The following is a 13,440-nucleotide window of genomic DNA, read 5'->3' as shown; positions in this document are numbered from 1 at the left end:
GTTCTGGTGAACTTCAATTGAAGCACAAGCACAACGTGAGAGTGCCACCGCATGTGCCTGGTCGATCTGGAGTGGAATCTTGGGCGCCTTTGATGCGTCATGTAAATTTTAAGTCTCGCTTCAAGGGTAACTCCTACGAACTACTAGGTACTTAGCGCTAACTAGGGCTAACTAGGGCTAACTCGCACTAGTGGGAGTCCGAGCAACCGCCACGCATATACGACTAGCCAACGACAGGGACTGATCATCCTCCACTATCATCGCGACCAATGGCCATGATCGCAATAGATCCTACTCTATAAAACTCGATTAGCGACACCGTGAAGGTAATCTGTTTAGGTTTCGGGACACAACTCACTCGCAGATAACTTTACTCCGTAAGCGAGATTGAGGCTTCGACGATGACCAGCACATGGTAAGACGGGGCCGTCTCTTATCTCTGTCAGAGACTACTAGTACCAAGTGCTAGTGGACTTCGATCCATTCCGGCTAAAGTCCTTCGGTTTCTCTCCGATGCTCCTTGCTAAGAATAGTACTAGTAATCTGACAAGTAATCTTGGATGAAACGAATCGACGAATTACAGAAGGATGATCCCTTGCTTTGCCAAACTTTACTAAGCCTCGGTGACCATGGAAGCTGCATCCTCGTGCCCGATTCTGACAGGATCCGACGGGGATTCCTCGGCGCTGATATACGACCACCCATAAGACGACACACCACACAGGAGCACGAGCGTATCGACCGTTAATGCACAGGATAATGTCCGCCAATCATACTAGGAGGATCCTACGGAAAAATATAGCCAAGAAACGATCTGCGTTGCTACTATTTAACCTGCGAAAACACTACCGCGTATTACAGGTTCGGCCACATCTCTAATCCGCCATTCAGGACTTCTCCTGACGCAGCGCCATGGTCTTCTTCGTCGCTGGGCGCTCTGCCATGCTCTTCATCCAGGCCGTGTAATGCGGCAGCTCGGCGTTATCCCATTTCTGCGGCCAAGCCAAGTCTTTCGCCAGACCCCAGAGGTAAAACGACAGATCAGCGTAGGTGCATTTATCACCGACCAGCCATCCGGTCCCGTTCTTGGCCAGGATACCATCTAAAACACGGGCCACGCGTTCGGTCTCGTTCTGAAACCGCTCGATGACCGACGCCACCTTCTCCGGGTGGTACATCATGAACCTAGTGGAGATTTCGTCAGTGAATACCGAGCTCGTGTGCGGGGAACTCGTCAGAGGAGCCTTACCACACGGCTTGGCCGTTCGGTGGCCCGTGGCCAGACGCCTGGAAGTGAGAGAACTGGCGGGTCTGGTTCTTTTCGATCAAGGTGTCGTAGGAAATGAGGTGCTTCGTATCATATTGCTCAACAAGCTGCGGGGAACAGTGTCAGGGCTCGTGGGGTATAAATGGGGGAACTGTTCGCAGACCTACGTATTCAGCGATGGCACCCGACTCCCACAGCGTCAGGTTGGTGTTGGGGTCGATAATGGCCGGCACGCGGCCGTTGGGGTTGACGCTGGTGAGCTCGACATCCTTGACCTTGTCGAACTGAATGTTCTTCAGCGTGTAGGGCAGGCTGAGCTCTTCGAGAATCTGGACGACCTGGTGAGAGTGTCAGCGGGGGGTAGTAGGTCTTCTGTTCTTTCTGCGACATACCTTCCATGGATTGAAGGCCTCGCCTGTGAAGCTGTCAGTTTGTCTGCTGATGTCATCCAAGATGTGGGATATTGTACTGACCGGAGTAGTAGACTGTGATGGGCTCCATCTTGTGTGGTGCTGGTTCTCGGATTGCTAGAAAGGATGAGTATTGAAACGATTCTTTACTCTTAAACGTTGGATTGAGATTATGTATCTAGAAAGACCTCTCTCTAAAAGTACATTGATAGAGCATAGGAAATGCTCACGACCTAAGTACTGTGCCTTAGAAGCGCCATCGTGCCTAACAGAGGCGACGGTGTCCGTGATCCCAAGGCGTTCTCCGTCGTGTCAGCGCCCCACGCCTATCTTACTCTAATCATAATTCTCCACCGGCGATTATATTTCTGCCTATGTAGTTACCTATATGAGATGACGGTTGGCCGTGACCAAATTAGAACCCTACTCTTAGGCACCCATTCTTGGAGTCGTTACTTTGTAATTACAAGGATTACTTAGAAAGATAAGCATGCGTGAAATTAAGATCAAACGTAAGCTGACACAGAAAGCTTCGACAGTGATAAGATCCTGTTAGGGTTACTAGCCGCGGATCTTGATTACCGGGCTGGCCTTATAATAAGTAAGCCCGCATGGTGGGGTCTGGACCCTAACGCTCGCCCCTCTGGAAAGTCATCCTGCATGTAAGCCAGTCATCTCCGACCACCTTTCGACGTCCAGACAGAACGCGTTTGCGTAGATTCTCGACAGCAATGGGACACCCATATGGCATGATCCAATATGCTCCACTATTTATTCTACCAGTTCTATGTATCCCTCCTCGGAGGGGCAACGCGCTAACTTTTAGAGCCTCCCTGTCTTGACACCGAAATCTACAATGACGACCCCCTCATTCACGAAGGGATCTGTCCTGGCGCAAGCCTTGACCGAGGCCCAAATCGAGTGTGAAGTACTCTGGCCCAACGATGCAGAGTACACGGCGCGGGTGCAGAGCTACTGGTCGCAGCAGGCACGCCTCCAGCCCGCCTGCATCGTGCGGCCGCGCTCTGCCAGCGAGGTCTCGACCGTTGTCAAGACGCTCGCCAACAAGAAAGTGCAATTCGCCGTCCGCAGCGGCGGCCACACACCACATGCCGGTGCAAACAACATCAACAACGGCGTCACCATCGACCTCAGCCTCCTGAACTGGACGCGCTTCGACGCCGCCTCCGAGACGGTCGACCTCGGTCCCGGGGGCCGCTGGCGCGACGTGTACAGCGAGCTGGACAAGCACGGCCGTATCGTCGCCGGCGGTCGGAACGGCACCGTTGGCGTGGGGGGCTTGATCCTGGGCGGAGGGATCTCCTTCTCGACGGGGCGACGCGGGTTCACCTGCGACGACGTGATTTCGTTCGAGGTGGTGCTTGCGGATGGACGCATCGTCACAGCCACGGCGGATGAATACAGCGACCTGTTTTTCGCGCTAAAGGGCGGCTCGAACAACTTCGGTATCGTGACTAACTACAAGATGCACGCGCTCAAGAGTGACGGTATCTTTGGCGGACTGAAAATCTACCCCAAGCAGGTCACGCCGCAGGCTACGGAGGCGCTGGTGCGGTTCACGGCCAGCGTCGAGTCGGACCCCGATAGCCACATGCTCTGGTTCCACACATATACGGGTGAGTTTGATGCTGCCTCTGGGCGAATGAGTACGACTGTCTGGGCTTTCTCTTTACTTACCTTGTGTCTCCTCTCCTAGTATGTCCCAAGTCGCCCTTAACCAGCAGCTAAAATACTCACGTGGAAAAACAGCCCGACTTCAAGGATATAGTTGTGGTCGTCGCCATAGCGCAACTCGCCGGCATTGCAGACGCCCCAGCATACCACGGATTCAAGGAGCTGCCCGCAATCATGGACACATGTAAACAAACGACGGTGCTGGGCGGAGTGTCCGAGTACGACGTCTCACCGGGAGACCACCAGTCCACCTTCTACACGGCGACATTCGCCAACGACGCGCGCATCGTCGCCAAAGCGACCGAGCTGCACGAGCGTCTCGTGAATGACCTCAAAGCACTAATCCCGGACGGCGACTTCACGACGCAGTGTCTCCTCCAGCCGCTTCCCAAAGCCTACGGCCAGACATCCGCGCGCAACGGCGGCAACGTCATGGGCGTGCAGAACCAGCGCGTCGACGGCCTGCTCTTCGTCGCCATCGTGTTACTCAAAACACCAGCACAGCAGGCCTTTGCCTACCCACGCATCCGGGCGTGGGTCGCGGAGCTGAAGGCATACGCGGCGACGATCGAAAACGGGAACCTCGACTGGGTCTACCTGAACTACGCGGACGGGTCGCAGGATCCGCTGCGCAGCTACGGCGTGGAGAATGTGCGCAGGATGAAGCTTGCGGCGGCGAAGTACGACCCGGACCAGGTCTTCCAGAAGCTATGTGTGGGCGGGTTCAAGATCTCGCATGTTGCGGATGAGAAGATTCAGTCCCGTTTGTAAGTTTAGTTGATAGTTGGTATCTACTAGCTGAAAATGATGCATTCTGTTGTCGACTCACTGGAACCACTCAAATACATGCCGGTTTGATATCTCTACTAACTTATATTCAGACCGCAGGGATCCAATCCGGATGGAAACCGCTCGTGGCTAGGCGTAGTTTGGGATTGGCTTATGCCTGGCCGCCGTTAATGTTCCTTTGAGCCTTGGACGATGCCTTTTGTTTCCATGTCAGTCGAGAATTTACGATTCTTTGTCTTGGCCTACTTAGACAGCACAATTCAGAAGCACGGTGACATGCCCATCCAGCGCGCTGCCGCTCACGCTGGGAGAAGCCTCAGGAAATATAGGTGGCGCGCATGGCTGGTGTCATGTACTCAAGTAACCCTGTGGCTCTCAGGAACGGTGCTGACCCTGGTCGTACCGGACCCGAGTAGTCCTATTAGCAATAGTATAGACTATGTTGTGTCTACATATTGTATAAGTCACCAGGAATCCGTAATATACACACCTATCTTTTTCTATCTCAATATATTGACACAGTTATGACAAAGCAATCAAGACTATAATAGGTAAAGGTGGAATTATCAAATCTTTTATCTGTATATCTCTAAAGTGTGTTTGCGTTTCGTTATCTAATAAGATTCTATTGTCCAGTGGCCTCTAGTAGCTGCAATAGTGGTATCAGATAGGTTACCCACTCTCTTTCCTATCGAGCATGCTGATTATATTCTATCTGCTATATCTCATGCAACCTTGAAGCTATCTGGCGTATCATGGTAGCTCCCGATCGACCTTCAAGGGTACCCGTCCGAGAGCTATTGGGGGAAAATTCTCAAAAAGTACTATGAAACCACCTAGAATTCTTGGCCAGATCATGCAATGTGAATTCAAATCTCGAATTCATAGGCGATTAATCATGTCTCAGAAAGGAATCAAAGGATGCTTAAAAATTGATGCTACTTGGTACTGCTGGTTCAACATCTCAGAAATTTAAATCTTTCGCATCCATGGGTTATATTCATTCTAACAAAATGCAATCACCTAACTCCATAGAACATGTTACAAACAATAAACTACCTATTTCTTTCCCTCGCCGGGCGCCGGAAGCTTCGACACCAGCTTCTCGCTCAAGGCAATTAGCGAGCTCGCGTTGGTGATATCGAGAGTGCTCAGCTCGGCACCCAGCTTCTGCCGCACCCAGCCTCGCAGTTCAACGGCCGACAACGAATCCAGCCCGTACGCTGACAGCGGCTTGCCTGGCTCCATCTCCGTCTCGAGGCGCAGCAGCTTGGTGATCTGCGGCTGCAACAGGCCCAGTGCAGCTGTGTTCAGCGCCGCGACCTCGGCGCCCGTCCCGTGAAGAACATGGAACGCCTTGATCGCTTGTTCCATCTCGCTGTTGCCCTCGCCTGCTTCGTCCCCAGCACCACTGCCGCCAGCATGACTGCTGAACAGGTAAGAAAAGCGGGGCTCGCTCGCCAAGTCGGATCCGTCAGCCACCAGCGGGTATGCCAGACCTGTGACAAGCTGAGCGCTACTGTCGCTGTGGATTGGTCGATGCTCCTGCTGCAAAATGGAGTAGCTCATGATCCGGCGCAGCATAGCTTCATCAATGGGAGTCCACTGACGCTTGTCAAAGCGTGCCTCAAGGGTTCCACCTTGCTCCGCCATGTAGCCAACATCCTGAATGGCTCCCAGGTCGACCGTGTTGGCGTGCAGTCCCTTTGCCTGCCGGTAGTAGGCAAACGCATCCAAGAACGCGTTCGCGGCAGCGTAGTTGGCTTGACCCTTGTTGCCGACAACACCAGAGATACTGGATAGCAGACTGAAAAACTCAAGCGGCGTCTGCTGCTGCTGTGCTGCGTGGTGTATGTTCCACGTACCAGCTACCTTGGCGTGGAGACCAGTCACATAGTCGTCATGCGTCATCGTCTCAAACGGCTTGTCCTGTCTGGGTGTCAGTCAAATATTCTCAAGCAACAGGCGCAGCATACTCACCCTGAGAACCATGGCACCTTGGATCACACCAGCAATCCTCTTGGGCGCAGACTTGAAAACATCGTCAACGAAGCTGGCGTCGCCAACATCGCCCTTGACACATGTCACCTCGCAACCCCATGCCGCGCAGTGTGCAATGCACCGTGCCGATGCCTCGTCATCGATACCACTGCGGCTCATTACAACGATGTGACGCGCTCCATGGCGGGCCATGTGGACAGCAACACTGCCGCAGAGACCTTTCAGTCCACCGACAATGAGATATGAAACGTCAGCATTCAGCTGAAGCTTGCGAACGGCTGGACGGATAGGAAGCTGCGGGTCCTCTTCACCGCTGGAGATAACAATCTTGCCGATGTGTTGACCACGGCGGATGTACGACAGAGCGGGAATCACTTGGTCGAAGCTGTACTGGCTGATGGGATGGATCGGCCCGACGTGACCTCCCTTAACCAGGTCGAAAATCTCCTCGAGCAACCTATTCCGCCATTGTTAGAATCCCCAAGATAACACGTTAGCAGTAAGACGGGGAACGAACCTTCCGATCAGCTCATTAGTGATCTCCTTGGTGTACGAAAGGTCGACAGCTCGGAAGGAGCAGTTGCGGTCGAACGGCTCCATGGCAAGAGTGTTGCGGTCAACAATATCTCGCTTGCCAATCTCTACCATGATGCCGCCGTCGGCCGTGAGACGCCACGACTCATCCAGCAGCTCACCAATGAGGGAGTTGAGGATGACATCGATGCCTCGACCGCCTGTCTCGCGTCGGATGTCCGCTGCAAACTTGGTATTGCGCGAGTTGAACATGCGGTTTTCGGGAATGCCAAAGTTCTTGGCCAGATATTCCCGCTTGTCAGCGGTGCCCACAGTAACAAAGACCTATACGACCAACCACTGTCAGAATCTGCAGCCATTACATGCTCTCAGCCATAAACTTACGTCTGCTTTCTTGTACTGAGCAAGCTGAATAGCGGCGATACCAACACCACCAGCTGCGGAGTGGATAAGAACGGACTACACAGAAAGGGTCAGCAAGATGGCGCGAACAAGGGAAGCCAGCATATCATCATACCTGGCCCTCTCGTAGGTTTCCAAGGTGGTACAACGCGTAAATGGCGGTCAAGTATACCAGCGGAATAGTCGATGCATCCTCAAAACTCATGTTGTCCGGAATGACATGCACACGATCAGCGGGACACTGAACGCGGTTCACATATGTCCCACTCCGCATGCAGGCAACGCGATCTCCAACCTTGAATTTGTCGACTCCAGGTGCGATGCGCTTGATGACGCCAGCGCACTCGCAACCGATCGTGTACTCATTCTCTGGCACAATACCCATGGTTGTTGCAACATCCTATTCAAAAACAAAGGCATTAGCAGACCATACTCTCCGCATACATAGGCGAGTTTCAAACGTACCTTGAAGTTGACGCCGACTGCCTTGACTTCAATCTCAACCATACCAGGCTCCATTGGCACCTCACCCACAGCGGTCTCGCACCAAGTCAAGCTCTCGAGCGTACCAACCTTCTCAGCCTGGAGGCGAACCTGTGCCTCAGTGGCGTGCAAGCCCTTCACCACAGGCTCGAGGCCCTTGTGCTCCGCAGTCTTGAAGTCATTGAGCTCGATGTCGGGAATGAGACGCTGGATGGTCACCACTCCGTCGCGCTCGGCATATTCTGTCTCGCTGTCGTGGCTGGCCTGGACCTTCCGCAGCACCTGATCGATTGCAACATTGGTAGCCGCGCTGAGCGCCGACTGAATATCGAGAGTGACCAGCCTGGCGTCCGGGATCTCGTTGCGTACCACACGGAAGAGGCCTTGAACGAGCGCGTTGTCAGGATCTGTGACCCTGGCAGTCTGAGCCCCCTTGGTAACCCACACCACCGGCTTGGTACCGCTTACAAGCTCCTTGAAAGCATCCCACTGTGTCTCAGGCATGTCCCTGAGCACAGGCTTCAGCAGCTCGTCAACGACAAGGACTGCTGCGCTGGCTTGGTAATCTTTATGGGATGCAAAGTCCTCAACCAGGCAAGTGCGGACTGTCCAGCCTGAAGCCTCAAGCGCGCTCTGTAAGCCGGACGAAAGCTTGGGGCTGTCTGCGTGGAATTTGACGACGGTGAGCTGCTGAGGGCTCACAGCAACGTCAGTCGTGGACTCCTTGCTCAGCAAGAACACTGAGTCATTGCCTGGTGCAGTTGCAATTTCCTTCACGGAGCCGAAGACGTTGTTCTCCTTGAGGAGGGACGACAATGTCTCCTGCTTTATGGCGCCATTCTTTGATTCATCCAGCTCCGGTGGCGTAGAAGGAATAGACGACAGCGGCGTATCGACAGTCTCGTCAGACGATGAGCTGGCAGCATCAATGTCACCTGTCTGTGTGGGTTTCACTTTATTCACAACGCCTGCAAGCTTCGTGTGTAGCTCGCTTTCTTGACGGACTAGGGTGACCGTTGCATGTGGAGCGAGGAGAGTCTGCAGGTTGCGAAGTACTTGGGCCAAGACTTCGTCCTTGCCCTTTGGTGCCTTGACAATTGCCAGGTCATACTTGGTATCGGTGCTGAAGTCTAGACCGTCCTTTGATGCGTTCATGAGATGGAAGGCAGTGTCTCTCTTCGACTCGTTGGCGCTCGTGACAGTTATCAGCGTCTTGGCATCAGCACTGGCAAAATCGTACTGCGTGTAAGCCGCACGCACCGCCTGGTCCTCGCCGGCAAACCACAGCGTCGAACTGTCGGACTCATCTACATTCAACTCAAGGACCTTGAGGGTGGGATTCTTGTGGGCAATCAGGTCAAGGACCGTGTCAAGCGGGCCAGCTGAGTTGGCCGAAAGAACGGAAAGCTGGTCCTGTGTAAGAAGCGTGATGTCTGGCTTCCAAGTCACACATTGGAAGACGTGAGGGTCAGGCTTTTCGTCAGTGTCGAGCTTGATATAGTTCAAGCCCTTGACCTTGAGGATGGGTGCTCCAGTCGCGGGGTCGTGAATGTCGATGTTGGCGATCCAGCTCTTGGCAACATCCTGGCGGCCACGACCCGTGTATATCGACTCGGCAACGGCCAAACCCTCAGTCATGCCCTTGGGCATCCTGTTCACGATCATATCATCGACGAGATGGGGAATCATAGTGTCCTTGATCAAGCTTCGCTCTCCGGCAGCATTTGCTGGGGTGGCTGTCTGCAACAAGCAGTCCAGAGTGGCAGGATGCAGCGGATAGTAGGATTCGGGCTTCCACTTCGACTCGGGCGGGTTTAGATCCACGAGTGCTCGGCACTTGCGGCTGCCGCTGACTGTCTCGAATGACTTGACTTTCTGGAACGAAGGACCGAAGCCCATTCCCACTTCGCGCTGTGCTTTGTACCAAAGCTTGGCCGACTGAGGGTGCTTCAAGGGCACCAGATCTGCACCTGTGAGGGCTTCGTCATCGCCGAGGGGCTCCTGGACGCGAATGAGGCCGCCACAATGGTCAGACGTCACACCATCAGCGTAGGTTTGGATGCGCCACTCGTGCCAGTCTTTGCTGCCCGGCACCTTCGACAGCGTCAACATTATAGTAGTCGGCTTGTTCTCCTCGACAACTACAGCGCGCTCAAACTTGACGTTTCGGAATCGGTAACACAGGTCATTGGCCTCTAGCTGTTGGTCTGGGTGTAGGGCACAATGCTTCTGGTACATGGCTTCGAGTGCAATCGTCGCGAGACCAGCACCGGGAATCAAAACGTCAGGCCCCATCTTGTGGTCACGAAGCCACGGCACATTGTCAAGGTAGAGATGCTTGCGCCAAGTCGTTGATGACTCCCACGAGGTACCGGGAATCTTGGATCCAAGGAGGTCGTGAGTGATGAACTGCTTAAAACGCCAGTCTCGACTGGCGGCGTTCTCATGCCAGTACTTGATGGTATGGTTCCAGGAGTAATTGGGCAAGTCAGTGATGGTGTGGCATGTGCTCTTGTCGTACTGGTTCACAACAGACATGTCAATTGAAGCGCCAGCCATGAAAAGACGACCGGACACGTTAAAGAGGGCCTCGCCTGCTTTGGCGCCTCGAGCCCAAGCGGCAGCGTACGCCACGTTAGCACCGCTCGGCAAAGGCTTGAGCACTTGGGAGACAGGACCTGCCAGAGCACCGGAAGGCCCAATCTCGATGATCATGTCTGGCGAATCTTCTTTGATAAGCTCTGTCAAGGCCTCGCTGAAGCGGACAGGAGAGACCATGTTCGTCTTCCAATACTCGCCATCTGCGATATCTTCCTTCTTCTGGCCGGTGACTGAAGAGAACATGCTAATAGGGGACGAGGACGTCGAGGCGTGGAACGCGCTGTCAGCATCCAACAGGTCTTTGTATTCGACCCCAATAAGATGCATCAATTCTGAGTGGTAAGCCAGATCAACTTGCAGCAGCCGTGCAAAATGGCCCTCAGCCTTGATGTCTTCGGCCAGAGACTCAAGCGCCGGCTTGCGTCCTGAGATGGTCACACTGGTGGGGCTGTTAAAGCAAGCGATCCAAGCGCTGCCCAAATACTTCTCGATGAATGGTTGGGCGCCGTCGGGTCCAAGACCAACAGCAAGCATGCCGACATCAGTTTCAATCTCAGACTTGCGATTGACCGCTGCACGGCCACGGTAGAAGGCTGCCTTGATCGCGCCTGCGCGGTCTAGAAGGCCAGCAGTATATGCGGCCGCAATCTCGCCGGACGAGTGGCCAATGACGCTGCTAGGTGCGACACCCCAGGACTCCAGCACAGCAACAATGCAAAGTTGCAGTGCGGTGACGAGCGGCTGCGAAAATTCTGGCTGCCGCAGGTGCTCCGCTGACCGGGACTCGGTCAACTCTTCCACAAGAGACCATGATGGGGGGTTGGGCTGGGCCTGGAGTACTCCATCGAGCTCCTCAAGGATCGAGCGAGTCCATGGAAAGTAGTTGAGCAAGTCCTTACCCATCTGGGGCCATTGTGCACCTTGCCCCGTGAAGACGAAGGAGACCTTTGGCGGATTCGAACCTCGCTTGCCGACCGTAAAATCGTTTTCTTGGATTTCAGTGCTGTGAGTGGTGATAAAGGCACGGTGCCAGAGTCGTGTACGGCGTTCTGTGAGCGTATACGCCAAGTCAGCAAGGCTAGCCTTGACTCGGGGGTTGACGAGGTGGTTGCAGAGGGCTTCAATATTGCTTTTCAAAGACTGAGCATCGTTTGCCGATACGAACAGAGTATAGGGGCGCTCGCTCTCCTCTGCATCGTCATAGTCATCCGGATTTCTGTAAGACGACACATGGTGATCTCGTGCAGATTCCTCAGGCTGTTCAATGATTGCATGCGCGTTGGAGCCGCCATAGCCGAATGAGTTGATGCTGGCTCGGCGAAAAGGGAAGTCCTTGTCTGGCCACGCAACCGCCGTGCGGAAGGCCTTGACTTTGTTACCAAGAAAGTCAATTTTTGGACTCGGCTTGATGAAGAGAGGCGTGCCGGGGATGACTCCCTTTTCAATGGCCATGATAGCCTTGATCAGGCCAGAGTTACCAGCAGCTGGCTCTGAGTGACCAACGTTGCTCTTAATGGATCCAATGAGTAGAGGTCGCTCTGCCGAGCGTGAGGCTCCAAAAACTGACCCAGCGCCATTGACCTCAGTCGGGTCGCCTGCCTGCGTGCCAGTGCCGTGGCATTCAAGGTAGGCAGTATCGTTGAAGTTTGAGATGCCAGCGTTAGCATACGCTCGCCGAATGGCCGCAGCTTGCGCCTCAGAACTGGGGCTGGCAATACCGCCTGTCCGTCCGTTACTGCGAGACTCTTGTGTTAGGTATGTCTAATCATTTTTTCTAAGGGAGAGGTAGGGGGGGGGAGGGAAGCGGGCTCTAGTGAATAGAGGAGAGTACATACCTGTTTGAAGCCGTGCCCCGAACAATTGCGCGGATCGGATCACGGTCTCGAATGGCATCTGAGAGCTTTTTGATGATGACACAGCTCACTGCTTCGGCCTTGACATATCCATCGGCATCCATGTCGAAGGTGTGGCACAATGCAGTGGGGGAGTGTGCCTGACCGACGTTGCCAATATCCATGACGTGATCAGGATTGAGGTAGAAGTTGCTCGTGGCGATGATCGCCGTGGAAGCCTCGCCTGACTGGATGGAACGGCATGCCAGGTCGAGGGCAACCAAACTGCCGGAACACGCCGTGTCAATGGTGATACTCGGGCCCTTGGCGTTGAGGAAATAACTGAGACGATTGGCCATGATGCTACGGCCGACACCAATGGCGCAGTTTGCTGGTCGGTCCTCGGCGTCTCTGTTCTGCATGTCGCCGTAGTCTGGAGGCGCCGGGTTAGGTCTCTATGAACAACTGGTGGTCATTGATAGTTGAGCTTACCTGACGCATACGAGCCGACAAAGCACGCAACAGGCGCGCCGTCGACCTTCTCTAGGGGAATACCGGCGTTCTCGAGGCCCTCGAAGACAACCTCGAGCATCTGGCGCTGGTTGGGATCCATGGCAATGGCCTCGGTACCACCGATCTCGAAGAAAGAGGCATCAAAGTCGGCGAGATCAACGTCGCCAATGAACATGCCACCCTTGGGCCGCATGGTTCCCGGCTTGTGAGAGCCATCATAATGACCCTTGATGTTGAAGCGAGTCTCTGGGACCTCATTGGAGGCGACACCACCTCTCTCTAGGAAGTCCCACAGCTTTGAGGGGGAGTGGTTGCCACCAGGAAGTCGGCAGGCAAAACCCACGACAGCCATGGGCTCCTGTTTAAACTGGGCGCTGTCCATTGTGTCTGCAAAAGGATCGATTAAGGGAAACAGATGGACGGTATGTACAAACAAGCTGTGGTCGTGCTTGTGATGTTGTGGTCTCAAGAGTCTAGAAAGATGGCCACTTTATGAAGATGACAGAGAAGGAAAGGGCAAGTCTTGGGCCAGGAGAGAAAGAATGAGTGAGGCCGCAGTTTTATCTGAGGATAATGAGGTGCAAAGGTAGTTCGGCCCAGTCGTTATTTAGATATTGTAGAGGCGGCCTGATATGCTGCTGGAGGAAGATAAGAGCTATCCATATGTTTGGCTTACGAGTGCTATATGACGGCGACTTGGTGGATAGGCACATACTCTGCGGGTTCCATAATACGAAGGATGGCCGATTAGCGACACTAGCGGAGTTTGGTGCTGACTCCATTAGTCTTACCGTAACGCTGGCCCCCACAGATCATGTTTGGCAGGATCCTGTAAGCATTCTGATTACCCGGCGCACGCTTATATATTACGCTTATGTGAACGACTTCCTTGTCATCCATGAGGCTATCTCA

General features: G+C 53.9%; 3 protein-coding genes across 3 annotated transcripts; 1 reads left to right on the top strand and 2 right to left on the bottom strand.

The window, feature by feature from the left end:
* Positions 1-888: 888 nt before the first annotated feature.
* Positions 889-1,769, bottom strand: ANOM_007242 (glutathione S-transferase family protein; the record flags this gene model as incomplete). Its single annotated transcript, XM_015552498.1, has 5 exons — positions 889-1,186; positions 1,251-1,375; positions 1,436-1,606; positions 1,661-1,683; positions 1,742-1,769. 5 exons carry the CDS (start codon positions 1,767-1,769, stop codon positions 889-891), a joined length of 645 nt encoding a protein of 214 aa, XP_015406508.1.
* Positions 1,770-2,534: 765 nt separating this feature from the next.
* On the top strand, positions 2,535-4,333 carry ANOM_007241 (FAD-binding oxidoreductase; the record flags this gene model as incomplete). Its single annotated transcript, XM_015552497.1, has 3 exons — positions 2,535-3,353; positions 3,449-4,140; positions 4,255-4,333. 3 exons carry the CDS (start codon positions 2,535-2,537, stop codon positions 4,331-4,333), a joined length of 1,590 nt encoding a protein of 529 aa, XP_015406507.1.
* An 888-nt stretch (positions 4,334-5,221) lies between these two features.
* Positions 5,222-12,910, bottom strand: ANOM_007240 (type I polyketide synthase; the record flags this gene model as incomplete). Its single annotated transcript, XM_015552496.1, has 8 exons — positions 5,222-6,091; positions 6,143-6,620; positions 6,681-7,021; positions 7,082-7,156; positions 7,215-7,499; positions 7,565-11,918; positions 12,019-12,448; positions 12,508-12,910. The coding sequence occupies 8 exons, from the start codon at positions 12,908-12,910 to the stop codon at positions 5,222-5,224; spliced, it is 7,236 nt and encodes a 2,411-aa protein (XP_015406506.1).
* Between the last annotated feature and the right edge of the window lie 530 nt (positions 12,911-13,440).

Source organism: Aspergillus nomiae (assembly GCF_001204775.2).
Source record: "Aspergillus nomiae NRRL 13137 chromosome Unknown contig00150, whole genome shotgun sequence".
Classification (NCBI taxonomy): domain Eukaryota; kingdom Fungi; phylum Ascomycota; class Eurotiomycetes; order Eurotiales; family Aspergillaceae; genus Aspergillus; species Aspergillus nomiae.
This window is presented reverse-complemented; position numbering and strand designations above follow the sequence as displayed.